The sequence below is a fragment of the Podarcis melisellensis genome, assembly GCF_964234715.1.
Source record: "Podarcis melisellensis genome assembly, chromosome: 6".
NCBI classification, from domain to species: domain Eukaryota; kingdom Metazoa; phylum Chordata; class Lepidosauria; order Squamata; family Lacertidae; genus Podarcis; species Podarcis melisellensis.
This window is the reverse complement of record NC_138538.1, coordinates 72,464,378-72,490,193: the sequence shown is the minus strand read 5'-3', so window position 1 is coordinate 72,490,193 and position 25,816 is coordinate 72,464,378. Positions and strand designations below refer to the sequence as shown.

The window sequence follows — 25,816 nt, the reverse complement described above, 5'->3', positions numbered from 1 at the left end:
ACGGGAAACCTCTGTGCCTATGTAGTGTTTCTTTGTAGATTTCAAAACCAGTGTGTTTGTTTGATTTCTAGAATGGAAGAAGCTGAACTGCTGAAGGAAAGATTTCAGGCCATAACCGTAAGTACTTCTTCTCTATATCAATCTTTATGTATGCTTGTGTGTGTCTGTCTGTCTTGTAATATATATTTTAGAAAATCATTATCAAAGCTGCTTAGAGGTTACTAGGTGGCTGGAACGTCTCCCTGTTCTGTATGAAATCCTTCGTTTCTGTCCTTATTTTGTTCCGTTTTGTAGACTACAAACTTTGGGCAGTCAGCAAAATTCTGCGTATGACTTGCATTTATGGCAGGCACATAAATTTGACCATTAGCTCCCAGGTGCTGAATGCCAGAGATGTAGGAGTCAGGCAATGTTTTATATCAGCCATATGTGATGCTGTCATTAAGACCAAGTGGCTCAGTGAGTGTGCATCTGTGCATTAATTTGAAGGACACCAGGTCAGAAAGCTAAGAATGAACTGGAACAAGGAAATTCCATAGTTTAAAAAGAAAAGAAGTACACTGGGCAATTAATCCTCTGCTTAATTAAATGAGTATTTGTTGGTAGCTCATGGGAACACCAACATTCTCTGTGTTTTAAAGGAGTATGATATGGGAAATTCAATTCAGTTCACACTATGGTGGAGATATTTTATTCATAAAGAACCCAGCGCTTGCAGAAAGTTGTCTCAGAACTGTGCTTTTCTTAAGAGGAAGAATGACAACTAATAGCATTAACGTCTAGCTCCCTATTGATTTGATCTAACCCTCATGCTCTCATCTCATGACAGGTTTGGGCCGGTAGATTAGTTCACTGGCTATTCTTTAAGGGCAGAGCTATGATTGGCTGTGGGTGGCATCATAGCACAATAATGATCATGTTCCTTCGGAGCTCTACTAAAGCTAGATGCAACATGCTTTGGAAGAATGAGAAAGCTCTTTCTGACATTTTTGTTTCATGCATGTTCCCATTGCTTCCAGTGCTTCCCTTGCTTACAGAACTAAAGAGGTGATGGTTAAGGAACGGAATAAGTAAATTCAGCTGTTCTTTAACTTGCAGGAGCTATTTATTTCACAACCCTTGGTTCAAACTCTTATTTTGTTTCTCCATGAATAGCAAGACTTCTCGCTGGTGAACTGGCATCACAATCAAACAACTCCATAGTCATGCTCTCAAATGCAGCCACTGGCAATGTACCCATTACCAGCTTACAACACAACTTGGTCGTTCTTTTTCTCAATTCAGATCAAAACTGGTTTGGGGCGGAAATGCATCAAAACACAAAATGTCATAGGAAATGTCAGGATAGATAAAGGATAGTGGCTAATGTCATGCATTCATTGCTTCCCAACCCAGCTGTGAAAAGGCACTCGATGCGGGCTACTCACTTTGTAGCCCATGAATAAAAAGATCCGCTGCGGAAATATTTTCTTCCTCTTTTTTTAAGATGGAAGAGAGTCAAGCCTTCTCCATTCCCCTTTTCAGACCACAAGTGACTTAATTCACGGTGCGCAAATATCTGCAGGCTAGTAACTTTTATGGGCTTGTTTGCAAGGTTGTTCACAAGAAACATAGAGGATTTCTTCCCGCATCCATAGGAATGTAAAGGAGAAATTTTGCTTCCTGCTTTGAGCCTATAGCAGTAGTACAACACTAGACAACTCAAAATAAAAAATAAATCCTTCCAGTAGCACCTTAGAGACCAACTAAGTTTGTTATTGGTATGAGCTTTTGTGTGCATGCACATTTCTTCTTCTTCTTGCATGCACACGAAAGCTCATATCAATAACAAACTTAGTTGGTCTCTAAGGTGCTACTGGAAGGAATTTTTTTGAATTTTATTTTGTTTCGACTACAGCAGACCAACACGGCTACCTACCTGTAACTAGAACTAGACAACTCAGTTGGTCAAGCACTGTTGATACAGTGCCATCAATACACATGGCTGCTTGGTACGATACAAGAGGACAGGTGCCTGCCTTAGACAGCTTGCAGTCCAAAATTCAATATGGAGGAGACAATAGAGGAAAGTATAGGAAAAGGAGGCAGGGGTATACCGAGGGAGAATGCATGTTTGTTTCCATTACATGTATTTAAACTTGGTTACAATAGGATGCGGGCACTTGAGGTTGTGCTAAAGGCTTCATGGGAAAGCTGGGTGTGTTAAGAAGGGGTTTGAAGAAAGAGAGAGTGCCTCAAGAAGGTATGGGGGTTTTTTAGGGGAGGTAAGCTGGTTGGGGGAGCTTTTTTGGGCACCCTAGAAGTAACTGAGGAACCTCACTACAAGAAGCTTGACCAGGCATCTTCATCCACAACCCACTGCAGATGAGAATTTGGCTTGTGGATTCTGGCTGGTCCTTACATTGTTACATTTTCTAAGCTATTAGTCTCAACATTGGCTATGTTCTGGTACCCTTATTTAGCTTGCTGCTTTTGAAAGATTTGTGCTTATATGGCCCTTTAGTGATAATAAATGCAAGTTAATATAGAAAGTGGTTTGATTAAACACATAGATTTCTTGCTGGAAATTAATGAAGTTTTTTTAATTAAAAAAAACCAGCTGAGAAATGCAACAGCTTTTAAGCTTTAAAAGTGTGTCAACTGACATATATTGAAAGGGGATGGAATAAAGGCTAATGCATTAGTGGAACTTGATAGCTGAATAATAATTCTTTCGTTGCTGGAAGAAGCTCAATTCCTTTCCTCTCACTGCACTGTCAAAGGCCTTTACATATAATTTTTCTGTTTCATGTAAGATTTGTAGTAAGAAAGGCAAACAACAAAAACAATCATCACTACGCTTCTGGAATTTTCTATGACTACAAGCCATATCCATATAAGATCCCACACAAGTCATTTCAATGACTGTAGTGAGATGTGGATTTTTGATTTAAACAACAACAGCAGCAGCAGCAGCAGCAGCAGCAGCAAATATATTAGAAGGAAGTTCCACTTGTTTCAGTAGGACATATTTTCTTCAGGGGGAATAGGGTTGCTTTAGCAGATTGCAATGGTAAAACTGGAGGTTTGGAAAAGTGGTGTCCCAAACTGTGCTCCAATACACACATTCATGCCATTCCCAGCAGTGGTACAACAAATATATATATATATATATATATATATATGCCTGAAGATGACGAGTGAGACCTCGTCGAAACGTCGCCTAGACACCCCAACTTTTACACGGGAAGACACCCGAGGACACCAAAACCTGCATATATATATATATATATAGTTAGAATTCCTGCTCCATGATTGCAGTCATGGGATTTTTGTATCACATGATGGTATGACGGTGTATGTTTTGACTCCACAGAGTGGGAAGTGTCGGAGACAGGATGTTTGTGTTACTGTGTTCCATGAAGTGGGACTATTGTCCTTTGTTCTTTTCTTTTTGCTGTCTGATGCTAGAGAGAGAGGGAGCCATGTTGCACTGCTCCGTGTGTGTTTATATGTAAATAAAGTAGATTAGCCAAAATGCTAAGTTGCTGAGGTCTGTTATGCAAGCTGCAAACATTCTGCGGATCCCTAAGTGTGCCGGTGTCTGTTGGCATCGGTCGCTGTGATGTTCTGGCAGAAGAAAGCTTTTGAAGCTCCCAAACGATCAACCAGGAGGGAGGGAACATGCCAGTCGGGCATGTGTCTCTGCCAGGGTCCTACTCGAGAGTAGAACAAGCTCCTAACATATATATATATGGGCAGGGCACTGGGGGGGCGGGGTAGTTTAGTTTAGTTTAATTCAATTATTTATCCCTTCACACAACTGAAAGGAGTCCCAAAGCTATTTACAAGAAAATATAAAATTACATGATACAATATCCCTAAGTATGCAAAAAAAAAAAAAACAACACAAAAATTCTTTATCCAGAATAATCAAAAACAAAAATATCACCTCCAACACACTGCTGTGAACTTCTATGGCAGGAGTCACCAATGGGCCTGTAGGCACACATGTCTTTCTCTGGCGCTCACTGAGTCCCTTCAACCACTTCTCTCCTCACTGAAATTCAGCTTGAAAGAAGAATTCTGTTGTAGCTGGTAGATTAGACTGAATTATGTGCTCATTTGTCGTACGTGTCTGGTGCCCACAACACCTTCTCCAGTTTGAAAATGAGCCCACATGCCCAAAAAGGTTAACGGTCCCTGCGATACAAAGTAGTGGTAGCATTGCCTTACGGAAATCCCACAAAACCTGGTGGAACACCTTCTGCTCTCTCTATATTGTACTCCAGCGTAAAACTCCACTACAAATTCATTATCACTTAGGGCATGTCCGGATATACTTAATAATGAGTGGTGATATGTTGCTATATATTCCAATACAGTGGTACCTCGGGTTAAGTACTTCATTCGTTCCGGAGGTCCGTTCTTAACCTGAAACCGTTCTTAACCTGAAGCACCATTTTAGCTAATGGGGCCTCCTGCTGCTGCCGCACCGCCAGAGCACGATTTCTGTTCTCATCCTGCAGCAAAGTTCTTAACCTGAAGGACTATTTCTCGGTTAGCGGACTGTGTAACCTGAAGCATATTTAACCTGAAGCGTATGTAACCCGAGGTACCACTATATTAAACTCCACAATTAATCCATTACTTTTCACTTTGGGAGGGACCAAATTTATGTTATGTGTGCAGTAAACTAATTCTGGAATTGAGCTCACCTTGTTTTTGCCTTAGTTTATGTGCTGAGCTCAAGAGAATCCCATTTGCCAAAAAAGGGGGGCTGTGCACTGTTCTGATTGGTTGGCCCTCATAGTGATCTTCCCCCACACCCCCTCACCAAATACCCCAAATTTCCTTAGAAGGGAAGTCCCGCCTTCCTGGAGTCGGGAGAGTGAGCAAAGAGAAAAATTAAATTGTCCCTGGATTTGGAGCCAAGAATGTGCCATTCATTTCTCGAGCAAAAGTGGGGGGAAATCTGAGATCCTTTTGCAGGATACTGTGAAGGTATATCTGGAGGCATGCTCTGAGTTAGGAAAAAGAGCTCTCTTTGGGAGTTTGCTTTTAATCTACAAAGTCATTTTGATGACCTACTGCACCATTCATGGCCAAATTATTTCAAGGCCCTTAATATAGTGGCATTCAGAAGAAAGGAAGGCGTGAAGTTCAGAGACTGGCAGCAGGATGTTCTTGAAATCTGGATTAACTGAACCGTTCAAAATTGCTACTGGGGGCGTACCTTAGTAAACAAAGTTTAAAAATGGAACGACAACACCAGCTATCATTCTTCTCTCAGATATGTTCAGCTGTTTCTCTCAGCAAGATGCGGAAGTAGAAGCAGGAGGCCCTGCTAAATGTATAAACGTTATAAAGGATACATGTAAATACAGGCTAGCAAACTATTTACATCCCAAATGCTGTTTATAGTTGCATTATGGGATGTGTGCCAGAAATAACTCCTATCTGCAATGAAGATTATTCCAAGTCTCTAGACAATGATGGGAACAGAGCCCAACCTGGTTGCTAAATTTTCTGTAACTGAAATTACCTCAGTTAACACCACCCTTGCTGTTTCTCACTTGTAAATATGTAAAGAAAACAGAGGCATATTTGGGGACTTGAAAGAATTGCCTCCTGAAATTTGAATTTGTTTCCCTGGTGATTGATAAATGAAGGGAAACAATCGTTTAATAGTTTTGCATGCCTAAACCTTTAATACTAGACACAGCTGGTATGTACTAAAAAGAAAATGATATGTTGAAGAAGAACCCTGAGATTTGTTCTCAGAAGATAGAGATGGATTTAAAACTATTTTAGCAATCCTTTCCTCTTCCTAGGGAAACCAGGAAGTTGCAGTTCTGTGAGGTGGCATTCTCTAAATTCACACTAAACTGCCATCTCCAGGGTTCTTGAGGGAATCCACAACCATTGAAGAGGTATAAAAAAACCTGTATGTTTGTAGTGTAGATATGCCCAGTGACTTCCTTTCCTTTTCATTTTTTCTCTTTGTTAAATAAAGGCAGAAAAAGGCAGACAACTCCCACATCCCCATATCAAGCACTTCAAATAGCTTCTAAAATCTAAGATCTCATTTCTTACTACACAAAGTTTTCATATTCCTAGATATACTGTACATTTTATTCTCTTTGGTTTTCTACCATTTTTGTAATTCGCAGGACAAGAGGAAACTTCAAGAAGAAATCACTCAGAAACGCCTTAAAGTCGAGGAAGAAAAACTAAAACATCAGCACTTGAAGGTAACCTGCCCATGAGGAGACTCAGATAATTTTCTTCTTTTCTTTTTTGGAAATCCACTGTATAAAAATATAAGAAATCATTAATAAGAGTATCAACAATTGGCTTATACAGGTGTGTACATCCCTTGATTTCTCTACACCGGATGTCTGTTAGCTCAATATTTGACCTGCCTTTCTGCAAACAGGTGTACAAACACACAAACACACACACACACACACACGACTACAATTCCCATCAGCCCCAGACAGTATGGCCAATGGTCAGGGATGATGAGATTTGTAGTTCAAAATATCTGGAGGACATCAGGTTGGAGTATGTTGATATGTGGTGTCACATCTATATTGGCCCATTCACACATGTAAGTAATCACTTGACAAATATGCTTGTGTGAACCAGTCTGACACAAGTGTCCTGTCTACTCAATACAGGTCCAGTTACATACATTCTTTCCTTCACAAATCTAAACTTTTCTTTAATTTTTGCAGTTTGAATGTCATCTTTACTTAGGTGTACAGGTGAATTTTGAGTTTTACTAGCTAGAAAACAGAGTGCATTAGTTAATAATTGTCAACCTAGGCTCCTTTAAGAGGAAAGGCAATATATAATTTTAATAAATATATAGCAGCACTGGGCATTTCTTAATAGACTTGAGCTGTTTAGAGATGGTTTAGTGGTGGCCAGAAATAACTACAGTGGTACCTCGCAAGACGAATGCCTCGTAAGACAAAAAACTCGCAAGACGAAAGAGTTTTTCGTTTTTTGAGTTGCTTCGCAAGACGAATTTCCCTATGGGCTTGCTTCGCAAGACGAAATCGTCTTGCAAGTTTGTTTCCTTTTTCTTAAAACCGTTAATACCCAGGGAATCCGTGCTTCGCAAGACGAAAAAACTCGCAAAACGAATTACTTTCGTCTTGTAAGGCACCACTGTATTTAATAGAAGCACAGCTGCACATTTTTCAGACAAATCGGATCCTCCCTTAAAGAGGGCACGTGTTGCGGTGAGACCTGACAACCAAACCCTGTGTTGTGGGTGGGTTTGATTGGATAGCCACAACACCCAGTTGGTAGGTCCTTTGATCCTGGGTTTAATCAGGCCAATGGGACGCAGGCTAAACGGATAGAGGGACCTACATATACCTATGCATGTGACCCAGAGCTTCCTGTTTCAGTGCGTGCATTGGAACACCCACCCACCTCTCCTTACTTTTAGGGCTTGTTGTGCTTGACCTTGCTATGCTGTTGTGTGTCATCTGTCATTGGTACAGGGGCACAGTAGGAATTTCCCCACTTGGCTGATTGGCTGTTGCCATTTGGGTTTTGCCTGCCATGTAGCAAATTGTCACAACTTGTAAGGTTGCGGATAGGCACTGGTTCAGGTGATAGGGATGGGGGAGCGGTCTTGCCATTCCTATGCGAAGGGTATTCCGTTAAAGGAATCCAGGGATTCAGTGGTTTGGTCCACCCTGTGAGGGGGTTGTGCCTGTGCCTGAGTCCAGGGGCACATCTGGGTGTTGGACATAGCCTGTTCCCGGCTTTCCGCCTAATGGGTGTTCACCCTAGGTTGACCTATGCTGGTACCCTGGCTCAGCGCTACCTGCAATGGTGCAGGGAGCTAGTAGAACCAGAGCCTATGCAACCACTCCCTTGCTGTAATCAATAAAGTTGTGGCTTAAATTCTGCCAAAAACCAAACCAAAATTTGAGTCTTGTCTGAATTTATTTAAGGGGGAGGTTTAAAGGTCTGAACATGCAAAGCATTTTCAATTTAGTATTGACTATAGACTCCATAACAATGGGATTCACCCAAGCATTAAATAAAAGATTCTTCTAAAATCCTCAGGCAGTAACTTGGTGTATCTGCCAAATGTTTAGTCAATTAACTTAATGGTCCTACATGAAAAGATGTTCTGACCCTGCTTCCCACCCACTACAGAAGCACCTACAGATGTCAAACTTGCCAAGTTCCTTGGTACAAAATCCCAATTACCGATGGATCACATGGCCAGCCTCAAATGAAAAGCTGAGCTTTTCAAGGACAGCTTGACATTGCTTGTCATATGAAGAACGAACAATGAAAAATAAAAACTCACAGTGCTCATTTGTTGACAGTAGTCAAAACAGTGTCACAAAAATCTCGGCACAAATTGTGTCCTAACTAGAGGCTCGGTAGTAGGACTTGGTTGCCAAGGTCTGTGAGAAAGTTCAAGAACTGCAGAAGTCACAAAAGTGATCTTCAGGTGATCTCCATCAGTTCAGCAGTGAAAAGGTTGATGCCGCTGTGGCTGTCATGGCTGGGCGCATTGAGTGTATGCATCATGCATCTACACTGAATGCCTAGCAAGGGTCCCATACAGTAGAACTGTATTCCCAGAAGCATCTCTGCAGACAATCTAGAACCCTTGGCTGTGCAGCGATCTCAACTGCGAAGACAGAGCGCTCTGCTCATTCAGCTGGACATGCAAGGAACCTATCTAGGCATTCAGTAAACATGGGTGGATTGAAAAAGATGGAACCTGCTGCTCCCTATCCACACATGTTCACCGCACAGGGAATTTCAGTGTATGGATTAGAAGGGATAGGAGTGGGTAACGTGTGTCCTCCAGACATTGCTTAACTACACTTCCCATTAACCCTGAACTTTGGCAAAGCTTGGTGGACCTGTTGAGGGCCAGAAGTTGCCCATCCCTAGAGTAGAAGAATGACAGCATAACACCTGAAAAGGACTTATTTGTGTTTTCAGTTATGACAACCATCCAGCACCCACTACCCTCCCCTTATTCATGGGTGCTTATAGCAGAGAAGTTGTGTCCTGCCAAGGACAGAAGAATCAGCTGTTCTTCGTCTACTCAGAGGTCCAGGATAGGGTTTAATATAGCTGTGGCACACCAACTGCAGAATGATTGTTTGGGAGCCCTTAAGTTGCACGTGCAAATGAGCAATGACGAATCTTTTTCTTCAGCCATTGAGAATCTGCATTGTCTTTAACCAGTGAGAAGGGGTGCACGGAGCTCTAAAAACGAGGAAGCACGTCCCATCAAACTGGTACACTACTTCTTTTGGACAGCTTCTTGTTTAATTAACATACCCATCATCAATTTTTCCTGCATCACTTCCACTGTTAATGACCCAGACTGTGTTATGTAGTAGACAGAATTACATAATTTTAACATATTCTCGCTCTTAACGGAGGTTCTCATTGCTGTCACTCCCGTGCTTTCCTGTTTTACCCCCATCCAACAGAGAATTTTAATAGTGTTATTGCTAATAAGTATGATTGCGCAAATTATTATACAGGGATTTAGATTCCATTACAGTATTTTGAGAAAATATAATTAAATAAGCTTGAGAGAGGCGTAATTAGAAAGTGATGAATCGCTGTAGGAGCAAGGGTTTTCGTGAGCACGCTGCTCTCCGTACTAAAGAAGGGGCACAACTACTTGTCTACAGATTGCAAAGCTGGAAACAAGGAATCTCCCACCAACATTAGTGAACATCTCATGGCTAGGTTCCCATGTGAAGTCTCCAAGCACACGAAAACATGCTTGCTTTTGTGGAATAATTCACATAACACGCTTAATGACTGCAGCACTCATTTAATGGGTGTGAGATACAACTCAGCCTCCTTTAACGTTCCTTGGATGCTTTGCAGCCACAAAGGAGTGTCATCGCTGGAACTAGAAAAACCCTGGAGTGGGTATAGAATATGGTCAGCTATTGGGAACAGTCAGTTGCTGAGCAAGAGGAGAGGAGAAGTTCATAATCAATTGCTAGTGCTCACAGTCCCTCTGTGAACCTCTGTGAAAGGGACAAAAAGATGGGAAGAGAAGGACAACAGAGAGGGCATTGGTCGCCTTTTGCTCTTGGAGTCTTTTCGCATATACAGTGGTACCTCAGAAGTTGAACAGAATCCGTTCCAGAAGTCCGTTTGACTTCCAAAACATTTGTAAGCCAAGGTGCAACTTTTGATTGGCTGCAGGAAGCCCCTGCATCGGACATTCAGTTCCAAAGAACATTCACAAACCAGAACACTCACTTCCGGGTTTGCGGTGTTCGGGAGCCAAAAATGTTCAAGTCGCAAGGCGTTTGTTCAACCAAAGTACGACTGTATGTCGTTTTGTAAAGGAGGGTTATTCAGTGTGTAAATGTGTAAATGAAGGCAGTTGAAATGGAAGTGGCATCATCTTTGGCCATATTTCTATGGAATATGTTTTTTTATTCTCTCAGACTTCTAGTGGGAACTAATGGGACTGTGCTGTTATGATGTTGAGGAAGGCTTTGACATTTGCTGCAATATTTTGATGGGAATGGGCTTTTATAATTGCTGTCAGCTGCTGCTTCATATTGTGTTTTACTGTATGTTGTTTTAGTTGTATTATACTGTAGTTTCTTTTTAATGTTTTTACCCACTTTGGAATCGCAAAAAAATATATATAATTGAACAATCAATCAATCAAAGTTCTTTATCAATGAATTTTAGGGATATGAGAAGGCAACGGTGAACATTATTATCAGACCAGTTGTTGGCTGACTGCCATGGCTCTGTTAGGCAGCTAAATGCTACATTAAGACCTCAGCTTTCATGGCTACCTTTCCCCAGTTTGAGAGTGGAGAGAGCTGGAATTGCAGTTGCTATGCAACAATGGAATACATTCCTTAACTCCTTCAGGGCAGCTCAGAGATGTTTAGAGACCATGTCCTTTGGTTGTCCAGCGAACCCTGTATGTGCTTGCTAAAAATAAATGAGAACTGTGCCAGGACTGAAATTCTGGCAGGAACAGGTCGGCATCACTAGTAAAAGAGAACAATGCTGCAAGGGAAAACAAAAACCAAAAAAACAGAAGTAATTATCTGTGATTATAATGGCAGGCCAAGTCCGGGTGGTGTATCCCTGGAAGGAGATGGGGGGAAACAGGCCTTAGGGATGCTATCTCCATTTTAATGACAAACAGGAGGGTCTTGAAGTATATTTTACAGGTCCTCTTCATTTGTTATGTCCTTTATCTTAACTAATGAGTAAAACGTTCTCATTGAGTTCCAGCTCATAAAAGGAATGTACTTGACTCTTTTAGGAAATTAGTGTTGGGGAAGAAGAATCTGTCTAGAGCCTTAAAAGGGAACCTTTTAGATCTTTACCTCTTAAAGCACTGTAGGCACATGTGAAACCTCAAGCAACATTTACTTCACATTATGAAACGGTTGGCTCCTGAGGAAGTATTGTGGGAAGTATTTGCTTCCAGGCATGCCTGGATCCTGATGGCAGAGGTTCGTGCTATCTAATGCCTCGGTGCCAATAATATGGTGGAATGTGAACCACGCTAGACAAATGTAGCATGCCATCACTGAGGCCATTCTGAGAATCTTATCCCATCATACTGTGTTAGTCGCCTCTGTCTGGCATAATATACTGCAAGCAGTTGCAGCAACTAAGAAGCCACTCCATAAGAGAGACAGATTCCTGGTTTGAGGGCCACCCAAGGGACAGGAAGAGAGCCAGTGTGGTGTAGTGGTTAAGAGCGGTGGACCTGTAATCTGGGGGACCGGGTTCGCTTCCCCGCTCCTCCACATGCAGCTGCTGGGTGACCTTGGGCTAGTCACACTTCTCTGAAGTCTCTCAGCCCCACTCACCTCACAGAGTGTTTGTTGTGGGGGAGGAAGGGAAAGGAGAATGTTAGCTGCTTTGAGACTCCTTAAAGGGAGTGAAAGGCGGGATATCAAATCCAAACTCCTCCTCCTCCTCTTCTTCTTCTTCTTCTTCTTCTTCTTCTTCTTCTTCTTCTTCTTCTTCTTCTTCTTACATAAGCAGCCCATGGTTAAAACTATTTCTGTACAAATCGCCTCACATTGGAAAGGGGAGGAGAAAAGAGGAGGATGGCAGAAATCAGATTGTTTGTCATGGAGCAAGAATTAAAGATTAAATATAATCATTCAGATCATCTGCTTATGAAGCCAAGATATGAGCCTTTGGGCCGCGTACATAGCACTTTCAAACCTTCCTTCACTTGAGGTGGCAATCAAACCAGGAAGTCTCTAACCATAGTTTCCTATTTCATCCAAACCAGGAAACTACGGCTTCAGAACAGGATACTGAGCCACCTTCAAACCATGGGTTAATATCCTGGCTTGTTCCATACTCTTGACCACAGTTTCCCAGTGGAAATGAATGAAACAGGAACCTATTCGTTAATGGAAGGCTTCCTGGCTTTTTCGCTTGCTCAGAGGGGTTGTATGCATAGCCAAAAGGCTTTTTTAAGACTAGACATGAAACTTCTGAATGTCACCACTGAGCGACCACTGCTTCTTCAGCCTTGCAGATGCATATCTGGCCTGTGGTAAAACAATTTGGTTGTTCATCAAGGTGGAGCCAAGGCATGCTTGATATGGGAATTTGTGCCAGGTGTGTGGCAGTCGAAGGAAACTGGTAATGAGATTCTTTTAAAATATGTTAATATCTGTAGAAAAAAGCTCTGCGTGAGAAATGGCTCTGGGATGGATTAAATACTCTTACTCCAAAAGAACAAGAAGAAATGCAAAACCAGAATCGAGAGGATCAACAACGGATGAATGAGCTGGAACAAAATATCCTCAGGTACAGCACAAATTCTTCTTTTTATTGCTCAGTTATTAAAAGCTATGTGATCAGATCACTTTTCTATTCTTAATGGGGATTATTGTCTCTGGGGCCAGCTATTTGCCTTCTGCTGTTTCAATAATACAGCCAAAATTTTCCCCCCAAAACACCTTGTTTTAAAATATCATGTTCTGGATATGCTGCAAATGGGTGAGATTTCACCATGTTTTTAAAAATCATTACTTAAAATTGGCAGCAAATGAGCATTTTAACATTTCAAATGGCACTTCAGTCCCTGGTATCTTCAGGTAGGACTGAGAACAACTGCTTAAAATCCCGTAGAACCACGCCTAGTCATTATAGAGAATGCAGAGTTGCATAGGCCAATTTCTGACTCAATATAAGGCAGCTTCCCATGTTCCTGTGACATTTTGGATAGGACAGAGTTTTTAAAATTCTGGTGTTCAACTAACAATAATAAAACAAGGAATCAAAGTTGCCAAAACTGTTTCGACATATTTGCATTCCCTCTGTTGCAACACCCCTACTTCAGTATGAATGCTGGTGTTGACATTCACATTGGTAGAGTAGAGCTCAAATCTTGAAGTAAAGAATTTGAAATGGTTCTTTTTAAAAAAATCTTTCTTCTACAGAACGTGGTTGGTTTCGAATTCAGCAGAAGTGCAGTCATCCCTCGGGTTACAGATGCTTCACGTTGCGCTTTTTCGGGTTACAGACCGCCAAAACCCAGAAGTACCGGAACAGGTTACTTCCGGGTTTCAGCAGTCACGCATGTGCTTTACATTGTGCTTTGCGCATGCGCAGAAGCACCGAATCGCAATCCGCGTATGCGCAGATGTGCCACTGCGGGTTGCGAACGTGCATTCCGCACGGATCACGTTTGCAACCCAAGCATCCACTGTAGTTATTTTCCATATTCCATTCAGTCAACTTTAAAGTGCACTCAGGGGTGTAGCTAGCTGCTCCGGCACCCGGAGCGGCAGGGGCAGGGTGAACTGCCCATGAGGGGGCTGCAGCAATCCGTGCATGGGGGTGCTGCACAGGGGTGCCGCGGCAATCTGCCCACTGAGTCCGCCTGGTGGATGCAAGCCTCACAATGCCATTTCGGGCAGCGTGGGGGCCCAAGCCACCACGTCACTCCCAGGAGAGATGCATGGCTTGGGGGCGCTGCAGGCCAGGCCCTGCGGTAAGTGCTGCCCCCCACATTGTGCCATATTGTCACCCCCCTCAAGGATGACACCCGAGGTGGTCCACACACACACCCGCACCCCCCTTCCTATGCTCCTGAGTGCACTACCTGGTCTATATGCCTGAAATGTGCCTCTCTGCCTGAGGTGCCCTAATCACCTCGCAATCAACGCAGGTCTCTCAGCAACCATGGAAACTGGTTTCCCACATGCTGTGAGTAGGAAAAATTTGGAGCGTGGAATTAGCATCAAAAGAAACCCCTGTAATGTTGTTACCAAGGAGCACACAACAGCACCTGTTCAGATCCTCTTTGGTCTTATTAGAACTTTCTTGGCAAATTCTTTAGGAAAGAATTCTTTAGAAGCCAAGCACCTTAGAAACCTCAAATCCTATCCAAGGCTCAGTAGGCAAAGCTAAAGACAACATTGGCCGACGCTGGTGTGATTTGGAGTTGCCCCACACATTACACAATGCATTTTTAGTCCTGTGCATGTACATATATACGTGGCAGGAATTTGCGGCCGGTAGATGATACGAACAAGAGAAGATGTGTACCTGTTGTGAGCATGTGTTGCCTTTCTTACATGTACATATTTAGGCCTGGAAGAGGCCTCTGCATGGCAATGGAGAGGGGCACCCTTCCTCTGTGTAGTGCTGTTTCGCCGCCTCACCCCAGGGGAAAGGAAGCCTGGATGAAAGATTATTGACTTTTAAAACATAATTTGCTCTGTTTGCCAGCTCTTTCCTTTTTAATTATTTTTATTTTGACCTTTCACACGCAGGACTCCTCCAAATTGTTGTCACTCCCAGAAAGTCTGTCTTGATGCATATATCCCCCCCACCAAAAAAAGAAGTCCCCTGGCTTTTGTTGGAATAGATGCCAACCGATTCCCAACCAAATGTCATCCGTACAAAACCAGAAAGGTTATCTGACAAAAGAGATCCTGTTAACTCCTGGATACAGATAATCATGTAGCAAATTAGATGCTACATGGGGGGGAACAGGGACAAGCAAATACCGCTTTACTCAGTACTGATTGCATCAGGTCCTGTTCTACTCTTTTGGCACATTTACAGTGACTCAGTAACTGCTAACTCTTCAGTACTATTTCTCACCGACGATGCTGTGCATCTTCTTTTTTTCTTAAGCAGCGTTGTCAAATCATCCATTTTCGGATTGATTTGGCTGCTAAAAACAAGTATTCATGCCCAAGCTGAGTGAAAGTATTTCTGTCCATTTCCAAGAGAATGTGAACTGCAACTCCTGGAAATAATACATTGTTCTTGACATTCAACTTTCATGAAGTACCAACCCAACAGAAAGATGCTGTACAAAATACAAAATGGAAAAACCCTCTCCCTCACCGCACTGCTCCATTCAGTGTTACACAGGCCAGACAAGAGCACAGCTTTCCAAACTGTGTGTTGTGACACGTTAGTGTGTCGGCTGCAGTGTGTAGGTGTGTCGCGCGAACGCTTCCTGCTCTACTCCCAGGGCTAGAAAGGAGTTAGTTTAACCTCCGGTCTGCTAGTAAAACTGAATTACCGTGTTGCGAGACGCTGCATGTCTGCAAAGTGAGTCACCAACATGAAAAGCTTGGGAAACTCTGGAAGAGAGTGTGAGGCAATTGCATTTGATGACGCTCCCTTTGAATAGCTGGCAATGGAGGACAGCCCTGTCTCTTCATTATCCCAGCTCCCATTTTGAGTAGGGATGAAAGAAGGCAGCAAATTCCATTCTAAACTGCGCTCATAACAAACAGCACTGTTTCCATTCCACTGCAGTTTGGTTTCGGTGTTATGTACTGAAGTTCTCACCCTGGTCCAGCAGGGGGATACTGTAGATAGTTATGCAAATCGAAAAGCGACGTTCAGTGATTGGATAGTTTTGTATGCAAATGAAGGATCGAAAAGTGACATTCAGTGATTGGATAGTTTTAGAAAATGGCAATAGTTGCATTGTTCTGGAGCTCTATATAAGCAGACTGACTGAGCTCCTCAGCTAGTTCTGTTCTGGCATAAGAATAAAGAAGAGCTGTTTAAAGAATCGCTGTGCCGTCTGACATGTTCGCCCACAACGTAACAGTTTCTGTCATATACTATGTTATCTGTCTCACTGTCTCGCTATTTTACATAAGTTATGTAACTATTTAGGTAGCTAATGTAACTTTCATTCATTTCAATGTGAGAGAAGCAACAAATGAATGTTCAAAAAGCCACTTACTGTATATTATTTGCGGAATTAAACAACAACATGCTTGAATGTTGAGCATATTCATTTGACTGGTTTCTGTTCCTGGTTTCCACAGACTAACCATGCGAATTGCAGAAATTTCTGCTTCCTTTTCTATTTTCCTCAGAATTTTCTGACATCCACCACTTAGAGGGTCACGAATCTAACCAAGCTAATGCAACCCACAACACAATGTGGCAGACTGTCATGTTCCTTATTCAGTGCCATTCTCCAGGATACTTCATTTCATTCCTCCTCCCACATAGTTTTCTGCAGTATTCCATGGTCACTTAGCATGCTCAGTCCTCGTGGGAATATTTTCGGAGATTTTTCGTAGCTTTACCAAACCTTGGATTCCCTCAGACCTGCAGAGACCTCCCTCTTGTGCCTGAACATCAGAAATAGGGGTAATGATGGGCTCGAAATAAAACCACTGTTGCACTGTCAGAGATTAGGTGGTACGTAGTATGTTTACTCTTTATTGCAATTGGCACCATTAACCATTGCTTCTCCAAATATTGTACATAATGCAGACTTGAAAAAGAAATTGAGGACCTTGAGAAAGAAGAACTGGCCATCTCAGCTAAAGAAAAAGCCATACTGAAGAAGCTTAAATCGGTAGAAAGAACCACAGAAGATATTATAAAGGTCAGCGTCTAATTTTAAAGTCCTGCTACTGATGTAATCTCTGTCGCTTTGCAAAAATAATCAATTGAGGGGGAGGCAGGGATGAAAGCAAGGGAATGTCAGAGCTCCAAAGTGAAGTTCAGCAGGGGGAAATAGGAGCGACTAAAACTTACAGTGGTCAAGCCCCTCCAAAACATGCAGGTTTATCGAGATATGTTATGTCGAGATTGCCACAGGAATGTTGCATCACATTTATACCCTAGTACTGGAATATTTGCACTTTGTGCTCTGAACTACAGCATTATTTTAGCATTAAAAATAGCTCAGGGTTAACTGTTGACTGTATATCTACGTTGGCAGAGTATCAAGAACATATGGAGGGAGGGGGGAGCCTAAACTCAGAGAGGAAAAAATGCTCTCTATGTTTATTCACCCTTCAGTCAAAGACTGAACAAACACGCAAGCTTGCCAACGTGTCCTGAAAGTCAAATAGGCCCAAAGGGGTATTATGCAATCACTTTTGTAGAGAGAAGCTACTGCCATCCATTGCCCAGAGTGGTTTAATTGAAGATGCGGCAAGGCAAAGAAAGTCATAGACGAAAAGCTATATTGCAAGAACAGTTGTCATCTCACTCAGGAATGACAAATATATTGACCAATAGGATATGCCTCATAGAAAGGTAAAATACCTTATTTAATAACACAGCAAAATTATTTTTCTTTTTGATGTTTATTAAATTTGTATACAGTCCTATACCCACAGGTCTCAAGGCCATTCACAAGATAAAATCACAAAAATACATAATAAAAATAAAGACAAAAACAACCCAATTATCCCCCCCTCCCCAACACATTATAAAAGGGCATCAGTTGTCAATTAGCCAAAGGCCTGATTAAAGAGGAATGTTTTTTGCCTGGGACCTAAAGATATGTAACAAAAGGGCCAGGCAAGTCTCCCAGGGGAGAGACTTCCACAGTCGGGGGACCACTGCAGAAAAGGCCAAGTCTTGTGTTGTCACGCTCTGGACCTTTTGTGGAGGAGGCACACGAAGAAGGGCTTCAGAATATGATCTCAGGGTCCAGAAAGGTCTATACAGTACCCAAGGGGGCAAGTTTCCAACAAAAAGGTTTATATGGAGAGAGGCGGTCCCTGAGGAAATGTTTTATATATATGGAGGATATGGTGTAGCGATTTACAGAAATATACATATACACACATGTATATTCCACTGCTGCTACATATTCTGTAGCTGTGTGGTTGACAAGCTGTGACACTTTCAACCCTACTGGTGGTTATTTACAATACTTTCTTCTTCTTTTTTCTTAGTCTGTGAAGGTGGAAAAAGTAGAGACTAAAGAAGGTATGTTCACTCAGAAGCCTAGAATTTTACATTATTTGTGCCTAACATTAGAGGTAAAAATGGTTATGTATTAACCATTCTCTCTTTTCACAGAGCCACCTGACTACATTTATGCCAACATACCTGACCTTCCAAAATCTTTCAGGCCTTCTGCACTTAAAAGGACAGGGCATCTAGAAGCAGAGGACGATGAAGAAAAGCGAAGAGGTAAAATTCAGCAATGCAGTTGAAGAAAGGGTGCAGACTTATAATGGGGTACATCTAAAATGATTCCAGATTTAGGAAATGAAATGTGTATTTGAAATAAATAAATATGTATGCATAGATTAGATTAGATTAGATTAGGTAGATGATAGAACACACAGAGAGACACAAATCTTTTTTTTTTCTAGTCCATATAGCTCAGTATTGTCTACTTCAACCTGTAGTGCTCTCCAGGGTTTTATGCATTTGACTAAACTTCTGAACAGACTTTTCTCTTAAGAGATATATATATATATTTGAGGATGTGTGGCACTGGCTACACCCAATGTTGTTTTGTTTGTTCTATTTTGTTTTGCATGAGTTCTGCGTGTGCTTCATTTGCCAAGTAAAGAATGTGATGGTGAGCACACTATTCTTCCTTGTCAAAGACAACTTGTTTCCAGAATACTGCTAGCTTCATCTGTTCCATGTTCCCGAATATCTCAAATGCTGAAAGGAGAGGATGGGCAGGTTTTTAGTTAGCAAACATTTTGAAACGCCCAGAGCTTGCCCTAGAGCACTGGCAAAGACTGAATACAAACCAGTGCCTTCCAGATACCGACACAGAAATTCAAGCTCAACCCTATGGCTGATCTTTAGCGAGAGCCAAAATGACAAGCTGGAAGATGTTCCCTTAATCGCTCCTTTTGTTTCCTCAAACCTTGCAAGTTGGCAGAAGAACATGAGGTCCAATGAGTGTCATTGTCTACCTTAACTTTATTGTGCTATATCAAACTTGCACATTATCCCAGTAGCAGGAATGGAAATTGTTGTCTCAGCTCTGCTTACCCGTTGCCATGGGTGTAGCACAGTGGCGTAGCATGGGGGGTGCAGGGGGGCAGTCCGCACCGGGCGCAGCATCGGGGGGGTGCGCTCGCACTCGCAGCTCTCTGCCCCTACCTGGCTCACTCACTCTCACTCACTGCAGTGCTGGCTGTGCGAATCCAATCCCAGCCGCCGGGTCGTCGCCCACTGTGGAGGGGGTGGGTGCCAGGCGTGCGGTGCGGAGAGAGAGCGAGGGACTATCTGGGGGAGGGACAGTGCAGCGGCCGCCCAGCGCAGTGCTGAGCACGGGAGAGAACCACACCAGACCAGACCAGGCAGCAGCAAGAAGAAGCTGGCAGCGGCGGCAGGTTAGGGGTTAGGGGGCGCAAATTACTTGCCTTGCCCCGGGTTAGGGGCGCAAATTACTTGCCTTGCCCCGGGTGCTGACAACCCACGCTACGCCGCTGGTGTAGCAGGCTCCTCAGCAGCACGGCTTAAAAAAATAAGAGTCTTGCTGAATCACGCCAGAGGCCTATCTAGCCCAGCTGCCTTAAACCAAGTCAGACAATTGATCCATCTAGTTCAGCATTATCTTCACTACTGCCAATAGCATTTTGGTCTTTTCTTTCCCTAACCTGGAGATGCCAGGGATTAAACGAGAAATCTAGTGGATACAAAGCACAGTCTCTACACAGCTGAGGAATTGGTGCTTTCTGTTTTTCAGGCAATGCCTTAGAGGTGCACGTGTCCTCAGATAGGCTAGTAGTAGAACGACTTCCTGTCTTGAATTTATTTGTAACGCTGACTTACAAGCTCAGCCCTATTGCCACCAGAACACAGACAACCCACCAACCTGTTCTGGCTTTTCGCAGAGAGGGAAATGGTAGCACAGTATTACAGCAGCTGTTTGTGTGGACCTCCATCCCACACCCACACCCTGGCTTTAAACCATTGCAGGTAGTCGAACAGTAAGACCGAGGGCTGCCTCTCTAGTCTTTAAAGGACAGGCAACATATAGCTCAAACCAGCGAGGAAAAGATAGGGAGGGGACTGGAAAAGGGAGCGGGAAAGCCCTCTGTTATTCCTCATGAACTCCTCCTGAGGGCCTCCAATCCTTACACCGTTGGGCTCAAAATCTCCTCCTGAGTAGCAGTGTATTCTGCCAGTGGATCCTAAGATATCTGATGTCTTTCTCCATCCATCTGTGACCCCAGTTATCACAGAGGCTAACTGCATGTGACAGTGGCAAAAGCCATTTCCTGGAGCGTGGGTTGTGCTGGACTTACATAAGGTAGGCTCAGGGTGATTGAAACCAGACAAGAAACAATATAAGGCATGGAAAAGATGTGCTCAGTCTTCGTGCCTGCACTTTCCCTACTCAAAAACACACTTCCCAGGTGCTTTTAAGAGCAGCAGGGATTGCCGCCAGTCTTCGAGCTCCATCAGGAGAAAAACAGTTGCAGGGAGAGCAATACAAGTAAGAAAAGTAGCAGCTGGAGAAGAATCTATCACACTCTACATGCATTGCTTGAAATTATTCGACAGTTTCCACAGGAAACTGCTGGTGCCCCATGTTCTAACACAACTGCCTGCTGCTGTCATGTGCAAGTTCTTGTAACCTAGCATAATATTATTATTACAGTGTTACCTCAGGTTACATATGCTTCAGGTTACATACGCTTCAGGTTACAGACTCCGCTAACCCAGCAATAGTAGCTCGGGTTAAGAATTTTGCTTCAGGATGAGACAGAAATCGTGCTCCGGCAGCGCAGCGGCAGCAGGAGGCCCCATTAGCTAAAGTGATGTTTCAGGTTAAGAACAGTTTCAGGTTAAGAACGGACCTCCGGAACAAATTAAGTACTTAACCTGAGGTACCACTGTATTACTTATTATTATTATTATTATTATTATTATTATTATTAACATTTGTCTGAAAGAGTGAAGTTGGTGTTGTTTCATCACCTCAGGTCTTTTTTGATTTGTTGCCACAAGGGGTTGTAGTTGTGGAGGTATAATTTGTTGAGGTTTCTGCTTATTTGTACCCCTGGGTATCTGAACTTGGTGCGGCAAAGTTTTATCTTGGTGATGTTGGCGAATTCTTTTTGGGTATGGGGCACACAGCCTCAGACTTTGCAAAGTTTATCTGTAGGCCCGACACCATTGCAAATGTGTTGAGTTCTCTGATTATGGTGGTTGCTGTATTTATGGGGTCTGGTGTCGTCTGCAAAGAGCTCTAATTTATTGTACTATTGACATTTGTATATATCTTTAGCAGGTGTGTTACTTTGCTTTATAAAGGACTCTTATTTCTCCCAATGCAGCATTGTTCGCTATGGAAATTAAAGTTGAAAAAGACCTGAAGACTGGAGAAAGCACAGTTTTGTCGACAATACCACTACCGTCAGAGGAATTTAAGGGCACAGGAGTGAAAGTGTACGATGACGGCAGAAAGTCGGTCTATGCAGTGTGTTCCAATGGAAATGTCACAAACAAGGAAGTAGATGACCTTGCGCCTGTCGAAGTGGAGGACCTCTTGAGGCAGGCAACGGAGAAACAATCCAAGTCTCCCACTGAATATCACGAACCAGTATATGCAAACCAGTTTTGCAGGCCCACAACTCCCCAGAATGATAAGTTAGTCCAGGGACCAAATAGCCAAAAAGGAGCTCTTCAAAACAAGACAAGCAGCCTGGACTGTTTTTATAAAGAACCTGCCTATAAAAAAGAGCAACCATTTAAAGAAAATGGCCTAGATTCTTCCAAGAGCTATCAGCACAATTCTCACTCTCCGGTCCTTCAACGAACACGAAGCCCACGACAGATTAGCCCCCCAAACAAGGTGGCAAGTAACGTTCAAAGAGAAATTCTACAAGAGGCTGTTGAACCCTATCAGAAGATGGGAGAGAACCAACAAGGTATAAAATTCAGAAACTCTGTAAGTACCCATGAAAGGCCTCCTTCAGGAACTCTGGAAAGTGATGAAGGTTCTAGTTATAGTGTGGTCCAAGCTGTGCCGTGTTATGTGGATGATACCGAACCCGTTACAATGATTTTCATGGGGTACCAGCATGTGGACGATGAAGAACTGAATAAAACTGTCTGTGGGTATGATGGAATTATCCATGCAGAACTCGTCGTCATTGATGATGACGGTGAAGAAGAGGAGAGCAAGGAGGAGAGTCGAGCTGGAAAGCCTTTGTATCATCCAGTTGGTCCTTCTAGCCAGGTCTACCAGACCCCCAACCAAACAAGTGCAATTCCACAGACAAACCCCAGCAAAACCGCCAGTGACGGTGTAAATGTGTCGCCTTATAAAAATTCCATATCGCTCAAGGAGCAAGAAGAAAGTCTAAGCTGTGCTACCTACAACGGTCAGATCGATGGCCGGTTATCAGGTGATGGAACAGAGGATCCCTCCTTAACAGGTAAAAAAAGGGGCAAGTCACGACACTGTTGCGCTCTCATGTGACAGACTGACTACTTCTCTTTCTCCCTTCGTTCCTTCCTTGCTTCCTCTTGGCGTCTCTACACCTCAGAGCTGACTAATACAGACTATCTAACTCATTTCTCCCGTGTTCTAACACTTTCATTCAAATGTTAACCATGCTACACTGAAGGACCTAAGTGCACAATGCAGCAAAAAAAAAAATTAAAAGCTCCAGTTACGGCTGGTATAAATCAGATACAGATCTTTGTACTTCAAGTGCAACTTGGAAACACTGATTAAAATGTTATCTCCTTGGTCCTATGGCATGTGAGAAAAATGGTTGCATTTCAGTAGTAAATAATAGCCTTTCTTCCTATTCTGCGTCTCCATTTCTGGAGCTCAGTCATGCCTCTCTCTGTTCTCCCGACTTTGTACTGTATAATGTACCTTGCACCTTAACACAGAAAGGCTGGTTGAACAGGTTTGCTTTACTTTAACCTTGATTTAACATTGGCCACTTCACTTGAAATGTATTTATGCAAGTTTTGATATCTTTTCTTAGCCTGCTTGATTTGGATATATGTGGGTTTGTTTGTGTGTTTTTTAAAAAAAAATAGTAAGTATGACTAAAATCCAATTCTTTTGTCTAACCTCTGTCTGTCTGTCTTCTTTAAAATAAAAAGGTGTTACATTTTCTAACCTGTTTGCATGATTACTTTCACTCTGCTTTCACTCTCCTCCTTGCTAGAAACTTTTTGTATTCTGTATGCTTCTTAGAACACAACAGCCTCAAATCCAAGTACTTCAAACTTCTGGTAATAGTTCTGTTGGGGGGATAAAGGACTGGGTTCACCCAGCGTGGTCTGCAACTTATAGACCTGATCCCCCAAAGAAGTAAAGCTGAATTATTTGGATTTATAACAGTTTACATCTGTTGACTTAATTTGGGACTAATACTGTGAATATGCATGCAGTTGCACAGGAGGAGATCCCACTAACAAAAATCAGAAAAGTATACTTCAATATAAATGGATTTAGCACCAAACAGATTTATTTCAATGGGCTTTGAACTTAGGCAGGAAGCCTGCTGGTCTGTTTTACAAACTCCCCCTTCTTTGTTCCATCTTTGTTTTCAAGGCAGTTGACAAAACCAGAAGATTAATCAAGCCACAGATGAGCCACCATACATGACATTGTGCTGTGTTATGGGGTCATGAGTCCTGCCTGTTTTGTGTCTTCCAGCTTAAATGGCATTTACGGAGCCAGCTTTTCGTGATACATCTCTTTGTGTTAAAATTTTGGAATGCATTGCAGCACATTCAGCTCAGGCGCTCACCACCTGCCAATAGTACCCCTCCAAATATGAGTTCCATAGCAGAATAATGGAACTCATATTAATCTAAGCTAGCCTGGAGCACACTGTTCCCTTACTGCAGAACTTGTCCCCCCTGTTGAAGCCAAGTAGTTCTTCTTGCTGTTTTGGTCCTCTTCCCATGCATTGTTACTGTGCCCCGCCACATACAGAGTAAGCGGAGAATGCTAGGAAATGAGTAATTTTCCCAAACAGTCTCCTAATTATCCTGCTTGCCCCCCAAAGAAAACAAAGCCAGGAAGACCAGCTGTAGGGCAAGGTAGCAAACAAACAAAGAGCTGCTTGTGAGAGGGGAATAGAGGCGTTCTCAGATCTATTTTATTTACTTGTTCCTTGTCAAAACCCATCTTACGAAAAGCCCTGAAGTCAGTGCCACCCTGCCATGTCAGGGGAAGGCCCAGTAGTCCAGAGAAGCATTCCTGGATGCCTTTCACATTGGAGGAAGAGAGCGCTTAAAAATCTAAACAACAAAAAGGGGCAGCCTTTGTAACCGTGTGTGTGTGTGTGTGTGTGTGTGTGTGTGTGTGGGATAAGAGTTTCGTACCAAGAAAGGAAAAGAGGCACAAGTGTCAACAGGCCAGAATGGAAATGGTGACACCTCCTGCAGTTCAGTCCATAAAGTTTCTAGCCTTCAAACATTTCCACACCCAACTCCTTGCACCTGATTGTGGTTCTAGACTATGGAGTTTTGATGTTTTTATTAAAGTAGACCCTACAAGGCCCAACGTGTAGTTAGTGAACAAAGGCTGTATGAAACATTTCCTGGCTTAAAAAACACAGCAAGGTCTCTCTTTTTCTTGACTTGGAATGAAGTTGGCTTGGTGGCCAAATGCCTTAAAATGCAGTATTTCATAAGAAATGGCAAGATAAACATGAATCTAGCATTGTGCATACATCACTTCCCAAACCAGTGGCAGGAGCGCACCGGCTCAGAGTGAACAGAATTCTCAACTGAGAAATTAAAAGGCATATTGTTTACTGTCAAGTGTCCAGCAGGTTAGAGGGCAGATCAATGACCACTTTGACAGCCTTGCAAGATGTTTTAGTGCTCATTCTTCCTTCAACCTGCCGCCTATGCTGTTGTCTCTCTGCACCTTAATAACTTCTGATTTTTAATTCTACTAAAACAATGCTCTCTTGGACCTAACCATTTGAGGTAAGTGCAATTCTCTTTAAAAGTTAGATATAGTAGTGGGATAACGCATGGAATTTGTGACTTTTTTATTTATTTATGTTGCAGCTCTGAGAATGAGAATGGCAAAACTGGGCAAAAAAGTCATTTAGGAGCTGCAGTGGTATAAATACTAAGTATCTGCTGGTGTGATGTGAAGCAGAAGAAGAGCTTTCTCCATTTCGGACTTTGACGGCTTTCGCCTATTCGAAAGAAGCATACAAAGAATGGCACCCTGCAGGAAAGTGAATGGACCGCGAGTTGTGCTTCCGGCTATCCAACCCAATCCATATGAATTTAACTTCAAGTGCCTTCAAAAATTTCTGATAACAAATGGGACATTTCTAATAAATACTATGACTATGTAATTGGAAGCTAAGAGCCAGTATCTTTAACAAGGCAGCACCCATAAGAGTCCCATTTATTGAGTGAGGGTTGGCTGTTTCATATTCAGATCATTCTCTAAGCCCAACCACACAAGCAAGAATATATCTTCCTAATTTTACCAATTGTGGATGGAGTGTCACAGCTCATGATTTGTACATTTCCATAAATCACGGGATCTGAAGTGGGACTATGATGTAAACTAGGATGTTTACTACTAGCC

General features: G+C 42.6%; 1 protein-coding gene across 2 annotated transcripts in view; it reads left to right on the top strand.

Moving 5' to 3' along the window:
• The window catches only part of PALMD (palmdelphin), a 57,336-nt gene extending 31,759 nt beyond the window's left edge, over window positions 1-25,577 (top strand). Inside the window, exons 2-9 of one of the 2 annotated variants that reach the window (XM_081914238.1) lie at window positions 72-117; window positions 6,153-6,233; window positions 12,689-12,819; window positions 16,777-16,891; window positions 18,198-18,231; window positions 18,325-18,438; window positions 21,561-22,664; window positions 25,279-25,577. In XM_081914238.1, the coding sequence (XP_081770364.1) occupies window positions 73-117; window positions 6,153-6,233; window positions 12,689-12,819; window positions 16,777-16,891; window positions 18,198-18,231; window positions 18,325-18,438; window positions 21,561-22,664; window positions 25,279-25,322 (1,668 nt within the window). In that variant the 5' untranslated portion in view covers window position 72 and the 3' untranslated portion in view covers window positions 25,323-25,577. Of the gene's footprint in view, window positions 1-71; window positions 118-6,152; window positions 6,234-10,906; window positions 11,012-12,688; window positions 12,820-16,776; window positions 16,892-18,197; window positions 18,232-18,324; window positions 18,439-21,560; window positions 22,665-25,278 lie in introns of those variants that run through there. The other variant, XM_081914239.1, reaches the window with a different exon arrangement.
• Window positions 25,578-25,816: the final 239 nt, after the last annotated feature.